Here is a 19,319-nt window from a genome sequence, read left to right on the forward strand (position 1 = left end):
AAATGGCAAAACCTCTACTTAGATGTAACAAAGAAGCCTCCTGTGTGAAGAGGCTCTAGATCACGAAACAAATCGCTCATTTGCATCAAGACGAAGGACTGTACTACCATTTTCATAACGCTGTAACACTGTGCCCTGTCCCTCTTGCAGCAGTTACGGCCCACGCTCAACGGCAGACCTCTCCCGCAGATGAGCCGCTGCATGACACCCGCCGGTGCCATCTCCACGTCGGACCGCGCCCTGCCGCACAGCACCGGATGTTTCCAGCTGTGCCGCGCCCCGAGCTGTAAACGCTCTCTCTCCCCAAGGAGAGGTCCCTGTACTGGCTGTCCCTGCGTTGCCCCCGGGCTGCTCCGCCGTCCTACCACGCCCCGCCGCACCACAAGCAGCAATACCACAAGCAGCAATACCACAAGCGGCAATACCCCATCCAGCCCCGGCCCCGGCCCCTCACACACCGCCCCGCCCCGCCCCGCCCCCGCCTCTCACACACCCAAGGCCCTGCCCCGGCCGCCTGCCCTGAAACGGTGTCCGCAGCTCCCTCCCCGCCCCGCTTTACGACAGCTGGAGGTGGCTTTGCGGCTTGCGCGGGTGCCGTACGGCGAGCGGGGCCCTCCGTGAACTCGTCCCGGCGATCGCCAGTGCGCGGGGCCGGGGTTGGGGCGGCCATGGTGAGTGCGGGCAGGGCCCGGCGGGGCTCGCTGTAGGAACCGGGCGCTGCTTCTTTATGGGCCGGCAGCGCCTAGGCCCTTCCCCTGGCCGAAGGAGCTCAGTTCGTCCTTGGCTCGGCCCGGCCGTAGTACCGACGGGCCTGGGGCAGCGCGGGAGGGTGCTGACCCGCACAGGCCGCGGCGGAGCCATGGGTTCCTGCATCAGTCCCGGTACTCCGGGGTTAAAGTGGAGCCGCCGAGCGAGGCGGTGCTGCTAGGCTGGGATTCTTTCCTTCCCGCAGCTGGGGAGTTCCCACTGCTCCCGCGCGCGCCTGAGCCCCAGCCCCGCTGCCAGCAGCAGCTACGCCAAATGTCGCCGTGCCCCTACGCTCATCTACAGTAGCAGAGAGCTGTTTACTCCTATACAGCTGGAGTAAATAGTATAATGACCAATTTCCCCTAGTCATGGGGGTTTAAATGTATATACTGACCTGCTGTAGAGATTGCCAGGTGGGCTTTTTGGCTTTTCGGCTTTTCCTTTGGTAAACAGGTGCTTTATGTGTTCCCTGTGCAGGCCAGTACAATGGTGGCGGTTGGCCTGACCATAGCGGCAGCTGGATTTGCAGGTTTGTGGATGATGGAAGAACACAGAACACCCAGTTGTACTTAATCATTGCCTGCTTCTGTATGGATGAATGTTAAGGTAGCTCAGTAGCTGATACAGGATACTCTTTTGGGAGAGCCTGTGTTGAAAAAACACGGCTGTGATTAAACAGAAGATCGAAGTAATTTTTTTTATATCCCCCAAAATTCATTCCTGTTCTAATCCACAAGTTACCAGTTGCCCTGAATTGCTAAATTTTCATGAAGCATTACACTTAGCCATGTTCAACACTGATTTCTTTAAGGTCGCTATGCACTAAAAGCTATGAAACAAATGGAGCCACAAGTAAAACAAGCACTTCAGAACCTACCAAAACCTGTAAGTTTTTTGTTTTATCAGAAACATCTTTCTATTTAAAAGTTTACTTGGTGAAATAGCTACAGACTATTGTCTCTGTAGCATTGGTGTGTTTACTAATGCTAAAGATAATTTTGTCAATAATAGTAGAATTAATCTCAGTTCTGGTGGAGGTTGACTAATAAAGAACTTGTTTTGGTGAGTAAGTACTCATATAAATAATGCTCCTCTATTTCAGCTGTATTTATTACAAGCTCAAAAGAAGCCTTGCAGTATTCTCACAGACTAAAAGCTCAGCAGCTACTAGTGTGATAATGAGCTGTTTTAACTGATTAACTTAAAAATTAGTGTTTTGTAAACTAGCATGTTTTCTCTTTCAGGACTTCAGTGGTTATTACAGAGGTGGATTTGAACCCAAAATGACTAAACGAGAAGCAGCTTTAATACTAGGAGTGAGGTAAAAGGAAATTTATTAGAAATCAAAAGGAGGCCGCAGTGTTACCTGGTTGCTGCCCTAGATTGAATAGGATGTAATTCTTGATGCTGAAGGCTGTCCTATGCCTGTCTTCCTCTGGGAGTGTCACTGCAAGTGAGGAGGCATGAAGTGGCCTTTCAGGATTTTCTGTACTTATTTGAGATTCTTGGTGGCATGTTAGCTTGCTTAAAGCTACCTCTAGTTGGACTTCTGTATGTCTGCAAGTCCCTAGCACATTGCAAAGCCACATATGCCATGTTCAAGAAGCCTCAGGGTTTGCTCAGCTTGGGGCATACATTTGGGCTGGTTGGTTATGGGTTGTGTCACTGTAGTGCATTTCAGATAGATGCAGTGTGAAGGTGCTGCAAACCTACTCCTTGTATGTGGAGTAAATTCATCACTTATTCTGGAATATCTTGGATACAAGTATGGTAGCTGGCCCTGCCCGAATTTAAAGAGACTTAAGACCAGATACACAAGTTTATCTAACGAGAGAGAGAACAAGAACCATTTCTGTTTGAAGGCAACTTCTACCTGAAGTTTGTGTACAGACAGTATGTTGTTGTGTTACGGGTTTTGTTTTTTTTTTTTTTAAATCAAGAGCAAATCTTATTTGTTGTCCTCCAGTTGACACAATAAAATGTTAGAGCATAGTTGTGTTTCTTTTCAACTGTGTGAATGACCCGAACCATATTAGATTGCTCTGGCATGTCCTCTTCAGCATGCAGTGCCTGGAAAAAACTTTAGCAGCCCTCCCCACGGCTTAGATGTTACATGGCAGTAACAGCAAAAGAAACGCATACATGTAAGCCAGAGGATTTCTGGATAAGATGGAGTGCTTGCTTGTTCTAAGACACCTTTTAAAGACTGTGAGTGGGGGTGTCGGTGAGGTTCCCTTAAATTAGTTTTTCTCTCTCTTCTAAAGCCCTACAGCAAACAGAAGTAAAATCAGAGAAGCTCATAGACGAATCATGCTTCTGAATCATCCAGATAAAGGTAAGTAAAGTCACATTGATTAATTAATGTTTTTAACACAGAACTGTGTTGGGAAGAAGTGACAGGTGACTACCTCAGCTACTGGAAAACCCCCCAGAAAATTGGAGTGAAAACGTTTTAGGGTGCTTTAATATGGGAGCATATTTTTGTGTTTGAATGCTCTAAAGCAAGCAGGCAGCTTCAGCGGATCAGCTTCTGTCACTTGCTCTATCTTCTGTGTGCATTGGATTAAAGTATGATTTGTTAAAATGAGACTTAAAATTATCTTAATTTTAGGTGAAATCTCAGAGTATGTTTCCGTGCTTTATGTGCTGTATGAGTTTGAGTTCATGGGCAGTTCACTGTAAATAGCAAGTATTGAGCCTTCTGTGTCTGATGAAGACACTAAACTACAAAATATTTGCATTTGTGGTACTTTGAAGGCTCAGAATCTAGTTATGCTTCAAGTTAGTAACTTGAGGCACCTATATCTGTTCTGCATTGTTTAGTTTGTGTGAGTCAGAATCATGCGATAGTGCTTGGCAGTTAACTTCTTAATCCTCACTTAAAAGGCAAAATTTACTGTAGTGACAGGACAAGGGGTAACGGGTTAAAACTTAAACAGGGGAAGTTTAGATTGGATATAAGGAGGAAATTCTTTCCTGTTAGGGTGGTGAGGCACTGGAATAGGTTGCCCAGGGAGGTTGTGAATGCTCCATCCCTGGCAGTGTTCAGGACCAGGTTGGACAAAGCCTTGGGGTGAGATGGTTTAGTGTGAGGTGTCCCTGCCCGTGGCAGGGGGGTTGGAAGTAGATGATCTTAAGGTCCTTTCCAACCATAACTATTCTGATTCTTTAAAATGCTTCCTTTAAATTGACCATGGAACTTCGTTACTTTACTTAACATGCACCAAAATCCAAACTAATCCTTGAGCTGTGCCTTTCACAGAGAATACCTAGCAAAAGTTAACTTCAAAATTAACTTGATTGAATATATGCATGTAGCCAGTAACTGCTAGGAGCATTTCACCTTTTACATGACCTAAGTAAGTTAACTTCAGATAAAGGGAGTAATTCCAGTACTAGTAAATGGCAGGCATAATACAATCATGCTATAAATCTTTGCATCTCAGGGTCAGGTACAACTTCAAAGCATTTGCATAGTGGATTCTCTTTTCAGTATCATCGTAAGCATGTCATGTTTACGAACTGAACCAGTCCGCTGGTACTGCAGCAGTTCACATGTTGGCCTTGAACTGGGGGGAAACATTTATCTGCAGACTTGGTAGCTTGATGCTGCTGTGTTCACAACAAACTTCCCACTAAGTTGCCAGCAACCAGTGTTCATTTATGACTTGGAAAACCAGAGGAAAAACCCACTCCAATTAACCAAAACCAACCCGATGGGAAGGAGCTGCCTGCCCACCTGCCTACTGCAGGTGTGAACTGGTAGGGCTTTAGCTGTAAAAATTTACTGTGAATAATTCACTTTACTGTGAGTAATTTTCAGACTATCTTCTTGCTTCTTGCTTCTTTTCCTATGTACTGTGGCATTAGTAACAATGCAGGAGAAATTTTTTTCACTTGAGGTGATACAAGGTTATCTTTCTTCTAGGTGGCTCTCCGTATGTAGCAGCCAAAATCAATGAAGCTAAAGATTTATTGGAAGACCAGGCTAAAAAATGAGAAAATCAGAGGGTTTGTCCACACAAATGATTATTTTTGATAGATGGCTCAAGAAAAGTTCTAATGTCAGTCTTTGACTTAATATAAATGAAGCTGGAAATATGAATTCAGGGAGATACTTCCCTCTCCACTCACTTCTTGGTCACTTTTTTGGGGAAGTTTGTGAGCAAGCGAGACTTCAGGTTTTTCTTTTTTTCATAGCTGTTCTTTATTAAGCAGCAAAATCTGCCACTCAGAACTGTTTTCAGTGTAAAAGAGTACTAAGTGGTTTGGTCAGTGCATGTTACCAGACTTCCTTGCTGTTACCTAATTTTTGTTAAAGTAGCTATCTTTAAAGTTCATGGTGCTGTTCTTCCACATGCCAAAGGCAGCACAAGGGACGGGTTTGGGGAGGGGGTGGAAAAAAGCAAGAGGATTTATTTGATGGGAAGGACTGGGCAGATGTGGTTGTCTATGGCTGAAGAAATAAAGTATAGGAAATACACACTAAACTGTCTTCGCCTTGTGAATAACAAGGTTGGTTTAGCTTCTTCAGCGTTGCCGATGGGTCTGGAATGTCCCAGATGTTTTAGTAACTTTCAGTTTTTAATGGATTTTATAGCATTTAATAAATTCAAGATTTGTATTAAGTACTGCAGTTCTATACATTATATTACATTACAAAGTTAGAATTCACATAATAAGGTTTGCATTTATAACTGGGGAACAGGAACTGTTTACATCAACCATGAAAGCTGAATCTGTTGTGCAGCACAGTGCCCAAGTATACAAATTACAGCCAGTGGGTTCAGCTGTACTCCACAAATCCTGCCAGCCTTCAGCAATTATGGTAACCCTGCTCTGCTGTACAGCATCTTCAAGGGTTAACACCCCTCTGTTCATAAATATGGTGGGTTTCTGAGCTTTCAGTTGTCTGGCACAGGCATGCCTCTACTTCAGTGTACAGCTCCTAAGGGCTGTCACATCCTCTTTGCCTGCATTGTTGCTCCTTACAGCCCATTTAGCAAGTATTACAAGAGCAACAGGAAGGAGTTCCAGGCCTTCCAAAGAGGATCAAATCAGTGTCATGAGTATGAAATGGAAAACATTGAGAACCAGGATGGAGGGAGCAGTTACTTAACTTTACTACAGGATTTATTTAAAGTGGAGCAAAAAGCACAGCTAGAACACTGCCATGCAGTAGGCTCCAGAGGAGGTTCATCACAAGTCATATGCAGAAGTTTGTTCCTACCAGGGAATCCTACCTTTTTAAACAGCACCTTTTGCTTCCCTGGTTTTCAAATTCTTTCCACTCCTGTGGCTGCTGAGTTACAGCAATTTAGCTCTACTTGTTTTCCTGGAGGGAACATTGTCAGTGAGTGTCAACACTTAATTCATATTGAAAGCACCGCATGTCCTTACATGAAATACCCTGTTCTAACTGGCACAGCGCTTCTGCAGCTGCATCAGGTGCAGCCACTGGAGTCGCCGGTGGCTCAGAATACTTGTGTTCTTCCTTCCTTCCTTCTAACAAAATCAGGTAAGACATCTTTTTTTTTGTCTCTGAAGTCAGCACAACTTCAGTGGTACTTGTTTGCTCTTTTTGTATCATCTCATTGCTACCCAGATGTTTTTTCACACCTGTGTCCTTTGCTTCACTGCTCATATGCCTGAGAAGATGGGTTAGTGTGTCACACTTCCAACTTAATCACAAACAGCATCTGCATTTATTCCAATATATGCTAGTCAGGTTATGTGATTCTCCAAGACACGAAGTCTGATTTTAGACTTCACTGATGTTTTACATCATCACCATAAAGAATGGAAGATTAGCACATTAAAAACTCTTACAAAATTAAGAATTAAAGGTTCAAGCTGCCTTGCAAGTTAAGTTCCAATTGTGGCAATAGCTTGAAATCCTTATAGTAATCTAACTTGAAGTAATTTAAATTTCTGATAGAAACAGTCAACAGATGGAAGATCAAAGTTTATTTTACTACCAGCATACAAAAAAAACATATTGCACATCAAACAACCAAAACAAAAATAAAAATACTCTACTAAGGACTAACATATGTAGTTTATACAGAATAAACTTTCTGGAAATTGATCTTTTCAGTAGTTCAGGTTATGTCTTAATGGACATGACTAATTCAGCTTAGTGTTAACTAAAGCTATGTTTGATTTTTAAATACTGTACAGTTTAATAAATAAACCAAACAAAGCCTCAATGTAGAACAGTCACTGCCAATGTCACCCAGTATCCCTGCAGATTATGAGAATTTAACAAATGTATTCCAGTGGTCTGCAGATTTTTCCTCTACATACAGCATTTAAAAAACATGTATTAAAACAGACCAGTTTCCAGACTAAACTAATGGAGAAATTACATTTCAGTGCAAAATATTTTAGACTGCATTTCTTTCTAGTATTCCTCAGGTGAAGAAGTGGTTGCATATTATTAAAAATGTAACAAAAGCAGCTAATGCTTTCATAAAGAGTATTATGTTAGGGATCCCCCTCACATCTTTGCCATATTTTGAAAACAAAATAACATTTCCTATAGCCAGCAATTTTGTTTATTTAAATGTTACATATACTATCTCAAGGCACATCTGATGATATATTTATAACACAGTAGGTGTCAAAGTATGTTTAACATATGATTTCTTCAGGATCCCTCCCCTTTCTGTATTCCAAAATGGAGGAACTGAAAGTGCGGTGTCAAGACTGGCGATCCATATTCTATCTTTGGCAAGCTTATACAAGCACTATTTTAAATGTAATGTAGAAGAACTGTAAACTAGGGACTTCAGTTTATGAAACACCATTCAGCACGGCTTCTTCCTGATTGTTTCCATCCTCCTGAACAGTAACTTTCTTCTCATCAGGAGCATGCTGTACTTTAGAAGGCTCATCCCCAGAAGTTGTAGCAGGACCATTCACTGCCTTTTCAGAAGGGCTGTTTTCATCAATAGCATCTTTTGCCTTGAAAAAACAAAACCAGGATATTACAAATACACAGTGTCACCTGAGTTTCCCTCTGGCTCCGCAGTTCTACATTAGGAAACACCTCTTGCCAGCCCGTGCTAGTACCCTGCCATTGACAGCACCCTGTTACTCACCTTGCCCTTTATAGGACACTGCTGTACCAACACTTGCAAGGAAACCATGCCAAGGTAACCCTGAGGCAGCACAGTCCCAGCAGACCCAGAACGCTTCACTTCATTTGTCTAACCCAATGAAGAAGCTACCTGACAAGTGGAGTTTCATACCCCTTTCATTGTCTATTTTAAGAGTAGGTTCTATTAATTATACAGCAGTGGATCTTATTTTGCTAACCTCAGACATAACTTGCATCAGCAAGTTCAGTGTCACTTCAGGAGTAAACAAATCCTGATATGGATATTATTTGTTATGATCTTTAACACCACTCTGATACTTTAAGCAGAACAGGTCTCAAATCTACAGTCTTTCTACATTTCTTTCTGAAATGGTTTGTAGCAGTCACTAAACATGCTTTCTAGCATCTTCTATCCATAATGTGTTCTAGGGATTACTTTTCAGGCCTCAATCCATGGGTAATTTTTACATTTTATCATGTAGTGTTACATTATTAAGCGCAATACTTTAAAACGTTGAAGACTTACTTTGAGTATTACCCTAGACTTAGTTTGAGTGTAAAGTCTGCAATGGCAGTCTGTAAGTCAAAAGCAGTTCTGTTTGCTCTGGGCCATTTTTGCTTTTCATGATTTGAACCCAAACACAGTTCTAGTCAAGTGTGAGCAATCTAAATGAAGCATTCCTTTACTGTTCTGTTACAGGAGATGAGGAAATACATATTAAAAAAAAAAAGGAAGAAAAATAAAAGATCTTACCGTTTCTTTCTTGGTTTTGGCTAGTGTCTCCTTTGGAGGGTTTCTCTGTCTACTCTGAGATTCAGCTCGTGATATATAATCAGCTACTGTTACTGTTCAGGGAAAAAAATTACAGTGATGCTCACATCAGAATTCTCATTAAGCTTCACATCTCTTTTCTGTACAAGCTATGCTGTAACTGGGGACATCTCACAAAAGGCCTTCACACTTACAGGTATCAACTACGTAGCAAGGATCAATTTGGTTCTGTTAAATACAGCTTTCAGTAAAATCTGTGGTAAGGTGATGATCTGGAGGTAGAATCTTAAAGTTACTAAATTAATAATTTTGGCCCAATTGTAAATTTTACTGGGGCTTTCTGGATTGGGCTTGAAGAGATCATACTGCAGGCCCTTTAAACTATTGACTGTGTTTGCCACTGGGGTTTTACCATCTTGAGTAACAAAGAATGTCATACTAATGAAATGAAGTTAAAATATGAAAGGAACTGGGGGAGGGTCAGAGTAATCACTTACGATAAAGCAGCATTCAAATCTTTCTTATTTCATGAAGCGACTGGCAAGAGAACTCACCCTCCTCCTGGCATTCAAAACGCAATCCGCAGAGTTAACTCTGGCTGATGGGTGGGTGGCTGGGGTAATTGTGGTGTGTGTACGGACACTTGGCAGCTCTGCATGAGTGAGCCCATACTCAATGGCAGGACAGCCATGCCTGGGCTGTTATGGGTACACTTAATGAATGCTGGCCAGGGCTTTGCTGACCTCTTTTTTGTCTCACCACCCCAGCACACATTCATGCAGCCTGGGGTTTGTGCTATCCCCCACCCTCTTGCAACCACACCAACTGGGAGTCAGCTGTCTTCAGAATATGTCATACTACTAATTTACATACATGCTTGTACCTTCGATGAGATACAGCACATAGAATTGGCAAGCATTGTCTGCTGAACAGCAGAGTCTGTTGCATGTAGTCTGTATATCATGCACTCAGGTGAACTGTTTTTCTGGCTTTAGGAATGACATGCATGAAACCTACATCAGAACAGGAAGCACAACACAGGAATTTCCCCATTACGTTAAGTGGACTTCTTACAACTGGCTCCTTTTATCATGATCAAGACCAAGCAACTTCCTTCACAAGGAGAGCTTTTTCTTTAAAGTGAGGTTCTGTACCCAGCTCCTGTGATGTAAAGGTGCACCTTTACATCACAGTGCACCTTTTATGCACAGACACCAATTCTTAATAGTCATATACATCATAGGACCTCAAAACATGTAATAACAAAAACCAAATAATGCAACCAAAGGACTGGACTACACTGTTAGCAACAGGGGAGTTCATCCTGGCTTGAAGTCCTCTTACTATATACTTACTAAGTATTTATGAACAGATTAACTTTTTAGAGCATTTTTCACAGAAATAGTATAACTGACTACCACTGCTCTTACTGTTGCATTTAAAAATATTTATTATGCAAATGAAAATGGTATCTGGAACAAGACATCAACAAGGAAAAAAAATAAAAGAGAAATTGTCTTTGGGAAATTCTGTTCTTTGAATACTTGGATTTAAAAGATGAATACCTGGATTTAAAAGATGAATACCACAGCTTTCTAGAGGGATGACAGATATCTCATATTTCTGGCTGAAATTAGCTTCCTAAAGGTAAAAGCTGAAATCCATTTTTACTTTTTCCTGCCCCTTTATGAACTCCTATGACTGTTACAAAACCAGATGTTGAAAAGTAAAGGGTTACTTTTGGTTTGGATGGGCTTTTTTAGTGGGTGATGGAGGGTGGTGGGTGTTTGGGGTTTTTTTTTCTTTTCCATTCACCAAGTTTTGGTTAGTGTAATACAACAACTTTTTTTTCTTCTGAAACAGATGTTGTATGAGCACCACAGATAGAAGGAAGACATATATGGGTGCAATTTTGAACCTGTCAATCTAGAAGACCTTCTGTTACTACCTCACGCCATGGGTATGCAAGCATTTTCTATATGGGGCATTACACTGGGTATTAGCTAGTTTATCATTAACATTTCAAGTGTTAGTACACACAAAAGAAATGCAACAAGCCACAACAACGAAAAACTGGAAACATGCAATTTCATTTAAATTCCTCCTCCCCACCCTCAATTTGCAGATGACTTAAAATACGGACAAAAGCTGAGGACTGATAGCAGCAGTTTGATGCAGGCACAGGGCTGGTGGATCCCACGTGAGTTCCCTCACAGTGCTCCGCCAGGACACCTGCATCCTGCTGTTCCAACCTCCTGCTGCTCAGCCAGCGCTGAAAAGGTTGTGTCACGTTCGGTGCAAGCGCACAGATGCACGTGAGCGCAGGCCACTAGCCTTCACATCTGTCTGGGTCCTGGAGCACTGAACTCAACAGCAGCCTGGCTATTGACCTCAGCCAGAACCAGATCAGAAGCATAACTCTCATGTCCAAGCAAAGAGTTAGACATTGTAAATTAGTTTCATTAGACAGATTAAGAATTTTTTTAAGTTCTCCTAGTAGAAGAAATCTTTTATCTTTATCTAGTAGTCTTATTAGTTATTGAGTAACCTTTTGATATTATGCAGCTCTATGTAAAACAGCAGACACAACATTCTCTCATGCTTTCGACCTGAGATTACCCACAGCTCCACTCGAATTACCTGGCTGTCTATCTTCTGCCTGACCCCTGAAGCGACGCCTGCGGCTACGATTGCGTCGCTGGGGTTTTTTGTCACTATCATCTGCAATTGCAAAGTTGACCATGAACTATTTCTGATGATAAAATAAATAAATAAATTCTTCAGTTGCAGCATGGGGCATTTAAAATAGCTTCTGTTACAGACACAGGCTAAACAAGACAGGCTGAAAGAAAAACATTACTTTATACCAAAAGCATACACAATAACACAAAAGCTAGAGTTTACTTTTTGCTCTTGGCTCATTAAAACATATAGGCATATGCTTAATGACCTCAGATTTCATTTATTAAATAAGTAACCATATGTCAAATTGTACCCACATAACCCATGAAGAGGGTTTCATTTTGTTGGGGTTTTTCCCCCCCCTACAGTATTAACAAACAGATTATAGTCTTGTCCCAGTAAGTATCAAAAGAATTTACCAAGGGAAAGTACTTAAGCAGAAGCTGGGTAGAGACAAACTGACTGCTACTTAAGCAGCTTTCTTACACCAAGACTGAGATTACCCAGAACAAAACAGAACACTGATCCAACAGTACTCTTTGCATGAAAAACAACAGTACTAATGGCAAACAAACAGGGTAGCCTTGGGTGTCTTGTCAGACAGTTTTTACAAAAAACAGGCACATGCAAACACTAGTGGAGCTCAGCGAACAGATTTGTTCCACGGCAGAGTCGTGGAAGAAGTCTTTCTTTAATCAGACAGCAAACTTTAACAGAACAATGACTTGTCACTAACAAAAAATGAATGATTGTTTCACTACACTTACATGGACAACCATTTTTGCTCAGCATGTTCTGGGACTATTATACAACTGTTTACATACCTAAACCATTCTCATTAACAGAAGCTGTATCAGACTCTGTCATCCCATCCATAAGAACAGCATCTTCATCAGTCCTTCGCCGACGCGACCTCCTGCGGCGGTTACTACTGTGGTGAGATTCACTAGCATCAGTGTCCACAGTCTGGTCTGACTCTGTGTTATCAAGCAAGCTGTAAGGGTTGCTGTCCGGATCTTTAAGTACTGAACAAACAAAAAGAAGTTTAGGCCTAAGATACTGCCATTGCATCTAATTTAATTTCCAGGCTGACTCACACCTGCATGTGAAAGTTTCAATACAGAGCAACCTTACAACAGGGTCTAATACACAGAACTACAGTATTTATGATTTCATGCTAGTTCCTCTACTCCAAACCCAGCAGTTAAGGCACCACAACAGCCACCTGTACCACTTCAACCACTTCATCACAAATACTTTGAAGGTAACACTTAAAGACCTTTTACTCAAAGCTGTGAAATGTGTAAAACACACCTTTTGCTTCACAGCAGCACAGGACTTCAGACACTATTGAAGTAGTAGGAATTATCACAGTAAATTCTGATAAAGCATAGGAAAACTTCCATCCTGTGATTTCTTCTCTTCTGTATTTAAGCATAAGCTTAACACAGAACAGCCATAGGTAACATGCCCAAGATTTATAAAATGTGGCAATATGTGATTATTATGTGTGTGTAGTAGGGGAAGGAAAAGAAGATCACTGTGAGCAGAAGATAAAAATCTAATAACATAGCATATGACAGAAAACTATTGTACAGCTCTAGTGAAATCCAATACATTAAGATTATAACGCAAAAATGGAGTATTTTAAAATACTAGTTCTACAGGAAATTGCCAGGCACAAGGACTAAGCTCAAGATACACGTGAAACACAGTACCAGAGCTAATGGATGACTTCCCACCACGAGGTCCACCACGCCCACGCCCTCCAGACACACTACGTCCTCGTCCTCCAGGACGTCGTCTGTTGTCACGCTGGTGTCTGCTTTCTCTGTCATCTTCTCCTGCCAAGGACCAGTCACTAAGTTCATCTTTTCTCTCAGATTCTGTTTCAGAGGGATTAGAGAGCTCAGAGTTTGTACCTTGTACAGGAAGGAAAAGAAAATTGGAAATCAGTATGAAATCTGGCACTGTATTCTAGTTTGATATCCTCATAGAAGTCTTCCAACCAGTATGGCTGGTTACATATATCTACAATACATATGAAATGCATAAATACAGAATAGTAATATAAACTTCTAAAAGCATATAAGGGCATATATAATTTTATACCATATATACTCATATATAAAAATATATGCACATATGAACTATATAGAGCAAACGTTACCCAAGTTTCTAAGATCTGTTTGTAACAACATGCAAAATAAGGGCTCAAAGACTACCAGACTGTAACTGCCATACACAGATAAGCCAAGGATGAAATGGTGTTCCCTCTCTTTGTGTCGCACTGCAGGCATTTGGTTGCTATTTCTAGGCAACTGCTCTGAAATTCCCAGGCACAACTTTGCCACCTTAGAGAGGATGGCTGTTGCTTAGCAACCTCTTCTGCCTGTTGGGATGCTGCCTTGAACAACTGAACCATTTGTATTCAACAGCATGTGGAATATCTTGCCCCCTCTCAGGTAACCAAACCCACACAGCCTAACACTACTTGAAAATTCAACATCTACCATTCATATAAAGCACCCAGGAACACCCAAATAACTGTTCTGGAGTAAAGATACATAGACCCAGATGATCCTAACCTGCAATTATTGCCTTTTGTTTTTTTCTTTGGGGGTGGGGAGAGGGATGGGAGAGTTTTTTCCAAATGGAAGTCTGTGTGTACGTAAACAGCTTTCATTGCAGTTTAATCAAACAATTCTTAGGGAAAGAGGAAAAAAAATGACATTGCAAACATCAGCATTATCATCAGACTAAACCTGACCAGCACGGCACAGTCCTGGAAGCTAGAGCCAGTGACAGATTGTAAATTCCAAAAGGTGGTGGTGTCTGATTTTGTAACAGAACAGAGCTACAGTAGATGATCAAGAGTAATTTACTGTATTAAACAGACAGTTTTTCCTCCCCCTTTGTTTACTGGAACACCTATATTTCTTTCTGAAATGTGTCTATACTGAAATGCAGACTGTCACCATTTGGGGAGCTGCTGGTGTCTGAAAAGGGGACATGTACACCTCTAGGGCACTGAACAGCTGTGCCACCTTAATTTAAAAATCCATCGGAAAATCTCTTGAATAAATAAGTTACTTTGGTTTACTTTTCAAAAACGAATCCATGAGATGGCCATGCTCACAGACAAGATTTTTTTCCTCTTCAATCAAAACAGATAATGCTAATTCCAGATTTTTTACGTTGTGTCTCCTGAGGAGTATCTTTCTCTCCAGCTTTGTATAACTACTACTGTTGAAGGACAAGATCTTACCAGAGTCTGGTTTGCTCAGTTTTTCAATTTAAAACGTAACTTCAACAAGAATGTAAATCTAATTAGGTGGTTTGAGCTTTATGAAAAAATAAAATGGCCACTCTGCATTTTCAACCCTACCTTCACTCAACTGTGCTGAGCACAAAATCTAGAGACAGTCCTAGATTCCAAAGTACTGCCAGGACTCGATCAAGGAAACTCACCGTAACCAGATGTGTAATTGGGGCCTCTGCGGCCTCTCCCCCTTCCACTGTAGGATCTGGAGCCTTGCACAGATGAGAGGGTGCTCTCATCGGTCGTATAACCCTTTTCTTTTTCAGGAACTCTAGCAGAAGAGGGTCTGAAACCCATACCAATCTGACGCAACTGCTCATCAATCTGGAGCCTTTCCAGCCTTAGTTGTTCCACCTCCTACAGGAAAGGAAACAAAATCAATTGCTTATAAAGAAACATTCTTCTCCCTAGCAAAATACCAGTCATCCTGAAAGCCCATGTGCCTGTGGGAAAGTTAACACCACTCTGAAGGTGACTACAAATAGTGGAATTGAGGTATGAGCCCTGCAGCCTCTGAGTTTTGGAAGAACCTAAAACCTTTCTGTTAAACCACAACAAGAAAGACTTTTAAAGACTATTATTACCTTCCTTAACTATACTTCACCACATGTTCATAGAACTGTAGAATGGTTTGGGCTGGAAAGGACCTTAAGATCATCTAGTTCCAACCCACCTGCTATGGGCAGGGATGCCTCACCCTAAACTATGTTACCCAAGGCTCTGGCCACGAACACCACCAGGGATGGAGCATTCAGAACTTTGGGCAATTTTTCCTTATATCTAACCTGAACTTCCTTGTTTAAATTTGAACCCATTACTCCTTGTCCTGTCACTACAATCCCTGACAAAGAGTCTCTCTCCAGCATCCTTGTAGGCCCCATTCAGGCTTAACACTTAATTTAATTACAAAAAAAAAAAAAAACGAAAAAAGGCAAACTGTCAAAGTAACACAATTCAAATTCACTGTTAAGTCACTGCCACACCTCCAACACATCTAAATGTGTAACTGTTCTAAATGGTCCCTAGTATGAGCGTGTCACACTAGAAATTCCATCCTACCCCAACAAAGTGTTAACTTCAGAACAACAGAACACTAGCATAAACAAAAAAAATTGCTTATCACTTCCCCAAACCCACTTCCACTGGTGTTCTTTACAATCCAATCCTTTCAACACCAACAATACTATGTAAACACAATAACGTCCTTACAGGCCTATGTAATACCTGTGAGCATGGGGTGGGTTCCAGGCACTGAACCTTAAATTTCAATATACCAATCGTTTTATCAGTTTATCAGTGGCAAATCCCACTAAAGTCAAAACCGCTGACCTAAAATTCTGTTACTCAACTAAAGTTTCCTCTACAGAAAATTTCTTCTGAAATACACTTACCTTTAGATACGCAATGTGGTATTCTAAGAGAACTTGGACATTTCCAATGCTTTCTTTAGTACCAACAAATACAAATGGTACCATTCCCTACACAAACAAAAAGTCAAATCTTATTTTCAGGAAGAAAGTAATCATCAAAACAATGCTTTCTGCCCAAATTACGGGGAGGGGGGGTGGGGGTGGCGTGATGATTCTGTTTAAATTATGAAAGTGAGCTAAATAAGCCCAGTCAGTAATTGAATCTTGGGCTGCCAATATGCACTAGAAATAGCTCAAACTGAGGTGATGGTAAAGGCTCATACATTAAGGACAAGACTGCTCAGCTTTCTCAAGAACCTATTCTGGCAGCTGAGGTAACTTGACATACAGTGTTTATATTCCCCCAGGTAACACAGCTGCTACATGTGTTTATCCCAGGAGCTGTTAAGAGCTCCCAGAGTTTACCAAGAAGTGTAAAGTTGGTTTAAGCAGCCACTGGATGAGATGAAGCACCTGTAGAAGATTTTATCTTATGTTCTCATAGATTTAAAGTATGTGAACACTACTAACATTATCAAACCCAAATTACATGTGCAGCTGAAGTACATACAGGAGAAAAGAGTCAAAAAAAGTCTTTCTTCAGCAGCAAAAAAACCCTTTCCTATTTCATATGAAATTTACAAGATGCTAGTCTGGGGAAAAAAAATAAATCAAAACTGCTTTATCTATATCCACAGAACGGTTAGAAAACTGTTTTTCTTAAAACAATCTGCCCCTAAAAATACCTAAATCCCCGATATCATGTGTTTCTAACATGGACATCACCACCATTAGAGGCTGGCCACCATGTTTTTATTTTTAATAAAAAGATGGCATGGGTCATGAAGGCTGTACTTATAAACTGCATAATGATGCAGAGATGAAACAGTGACCCCTCTATGAAGCCATAAAGAAGCACTTTAAGTAACATGAGTCACATTCCAGAAACTCTTTCTGCATACATTTTGCTACGTGTTCTTTGTTATAACATTCAGTGTGACTGGCTTTGAAAGTAAAAACCTAATCACAGGAAGAAAGAATAAAGTACTTACATCTTCACGGGGCAGTTTATTTTCATTATCTCCTTCAATTCTCACCCTGACGACTCCAGATTTGTCTACAATCTCCTGAATCACTTTTCCATTTTTTCCAATAACTTTTCCTTCAGAGGGCAAGAATGGTTAATTTTGCATCCATAGGCAAAGTATTTTAATGGATTTCTTGATACTTTAAGTTATGTATATGATAACGGTAACAACCACTTGGCTCTCCTTTACCATTCACTCAGTTTCAAATGTTTGTCCTACTTCACACGCACAAAAAAACTAAAAGAAAACCCCACACTGTGCCAGAAGAAACTTCCCAAATGAACTGTGTATATATACAAGTATATATGCACACACAGTTATACACAGTTATATTCTATGCGTGTATATATATAATGCACAGAATGACAATGGTGAAGACCACCACTACACAAGTTTCAAATAGGACCAGACCAAGAGTAAAAATGACAACAAAGTTTCGCAAATGCATACTTTAATTTATGTATCAAAATTATTTGTCACCCCTGACTCCACATGTACCCTCACTCAATCTTTCCTGACATTTTGACAGGCATATACAACATGTTTGTTGGGAGACTCTTTTTTTATTTTTTTTTTTAAGGAGTAAAAAAGTACGCAATTATTTTCTGAAAGTTTCTTTTGTCTTTACAACAAACAAGTACTGCTCATACTTCCCGTATTACCTTTCAAATATTTATTTTGAGATCATGAGTGTGATCTAAACCAAAAGGTTCTTCAGAACTTTATGTTTAAATCTCAAAAAAAGTTACTCCTTTGCTCCCTTACTAGAAGTTTTTAGCTCTTCCTTAAAGTTATGAGGACATATTTTATTTCTTCATTCCAGCTACAGATATCGGGCACTTAAAAAATATTTATGTTTAACTTAAAAGGAGCTACAACTTCTGAAAAAAGGGTCTAACAGCCAAAAGTGTGTGACAGAATTTGCTGTGAAGAATGTTCTTTACAGCAGATATCAACATGATATAAAATGCAAACAGCATTAAAAAAAAAAAAATCACTTCTTTTCCTCAAAAGTTCTAACAGTTCAGCAGTTTTATCTGTTTTTCTTAAAAAAAGACAACCCAACTAATCATTCTGTGGGCCTGCAATACGGTTTAGCACAGCAGTTCTCTTATTACTACTAAAATAAACCACACTCATGTGCTGAACTTATTTCCAAGGATAATGGTTAGCCAGTATTTTGGAAAAAGTCCCAAAAAGCATCAGTAGCTGAAACTGGCAGTTCGGAGGATGGAACTCCTCTGTCTTGGCACAGGAAGAGCTGCCTTGGGCACAGTGTGGTTATCTTCAATTTGAGTCACTAATGATCACTGTACTTCCTTTAAATTGGTTGTGTTCATAAAATGCAGCTAAATATCTGCCTGCTTACATATATGACCATAGGTGAGATGGGCAAAATGTATGCCTTCATCATAAACTGGTAATTGTTTAAAAGTAGTTCTTTTCAATTAAATCCATTACTACAACTAGTGCCATGATTCTTATACAGATATATTCACCAATTAATGGTTCAACTAGGTCTGCTGGATGAGATTACAGAAAACGTGTTCCTATACAAACTAACAATTAATTTGCTGAACATGAAAACAAGCTTTAGCATTAGGCAGATGAGAGAATCAGAGTTGCATCAGATAAATAATTGGCAGAAGTCCTATTAAAAAGACCCAAACCAACAAATCAACAAAACCCTACACCTTAACTTGCTCAAGCTGTAAAACTTTGAAAGTCTAATTTTTAGGAGTTTGCACATGAATTGTTTAAATTACATAGTATATATAGCATACAAGTTCCAAGTCCAAACCCATAGGAGGTTAAAGCACAGGTTTTAATTTCTCCTTTGGATAAGCCAAGCTGTTGAATCAGGTACAACACCTGTGCTCTTAATACTGCCTTCATGCCTGCATTGCCTGGGAGATGGTAACATCAAGCGGCCAGATCCAATGTAACAACCAGACTAGGAGAAGGAAGGAAATGGAAAATGCATACTGGGAAGACTGGACTAGGGGAGGCATATTTTCTCTTCAAGAGGAATAACACGAACCTCACCTTTAGGCAGCTTATGATACAGAAGATACCATAATATGCACTTACAAGTTTTGGGAAGTTACACCTTCATGAAGCTAAAGCATAGAAAAATGCCCATTTCTAGATTCTGGATAAGGCTGGTAAGCACTGCTGCTTGACACGGCAGCTCGAC

The 19,319-nt window shown here is 40.6% G+C and overlaps 2 protein-coding genes across 4 annotated transcripts in view; one reads left to right on the forward strand and one right to left on the reverse strand.

Moving 5' to 3' along the window:
• The first annotated feature begins 529 nt into the window (after positions 1–529).
• DNAJC19 (DnaJ heat shock protein family (Hsp40) member C19) lies at positions 530–5,375 on the forward strand. Of its 2 annotated transcripts, XM_061353508.1 has the most exons (6): positions 530–671; positions 1,225–1,276; positions 1,559–1,632; positions 1,992–2,068; positions 3,012–3,082; positions 4,676–5,375. In XM_061353508.1, exons 1-6 carry the CDS (start codon positions 669–671, stop codon positions 4,744–4,746), a joined length of 348 nt encoding a protein of 115 aa, XP_061209492.1. In that variant the 5' UTR covers positions 530–668; the 3' UTR covers positions 4,747–5,375. The 2 variants fall into 2 exon arrangements, with proteins under 2 accessions (XP_061209492.1, XP_061209493.1); XM_061353509.1 differs by lacking the exon at positions 1,225–1,276 and having other exon boundaries at positions 578–671.
• A 1,324-nt stretch (positions 5,376–6,699) lies between these two features.
• FXR1 (FMR1 autosomal homolog 1) overlaps positions 6,700–19,319 on the reverse strand; it is a 37,019-nt gene continuing 24,399 nt past the window's right edge. The window contains exons 10-17 of one of the 2 annotated variants that reach the window (XM_061353506.1): positions 17,087–17,196; positions 16,017–16,103; positions 14,775–14,982; positions 13,022–13,225; positions 12,128–12,328; positions 11,262–11,342; positions 8,604–8,695; positions 6,700–7,713 (exon numbers count right to left, since the gene is read on the reverse strand). In XM_061353506.1, the coding sequence (XP_061209490.1) occupies positions 7,543–7,713; positions 8,604–8,695; positions 11,262–11,342; positions 12,128–12,328; positions 13,022–13,225; positions 14,775–14,982; positions 16,017–16,103; positions 17,087–17,196 (1,154 nt within the window). In that variant the 3' untranslated portion in view covers positions 6,700–7,542. The remainder of the gene's footprint in view (positions 7,714–8,603; positions 8,696–11,261; positions 11,343–12,127; positions 12,329–13,021; positions 13,226–14,774; positions 14,983–16,016; positions 16,104–17,086; positions 17,197–19,319) is intronic. The other variant, XM_061353507.1, reaches the window with a different exon arrangement.

The sequence above is a fragment of the Neopsephotus bourkii genome, unplaced genomic scaffold, assembly GCF_033783945.1.
Source record: "Neopsephotus bourkii isolate Nb327-2 ecotype Australia unplaced genomic scaffold, CSIRO-AGI_Nbou_v1 NB_678, whole genome shotgun sequence".
Taxonomy (NCBI): Eukaryota; Metazoa; Chordata; class Aves; order Psittaciformes; family Psittacidae; genus Neopsephotus; species Neopsephotus bourkii.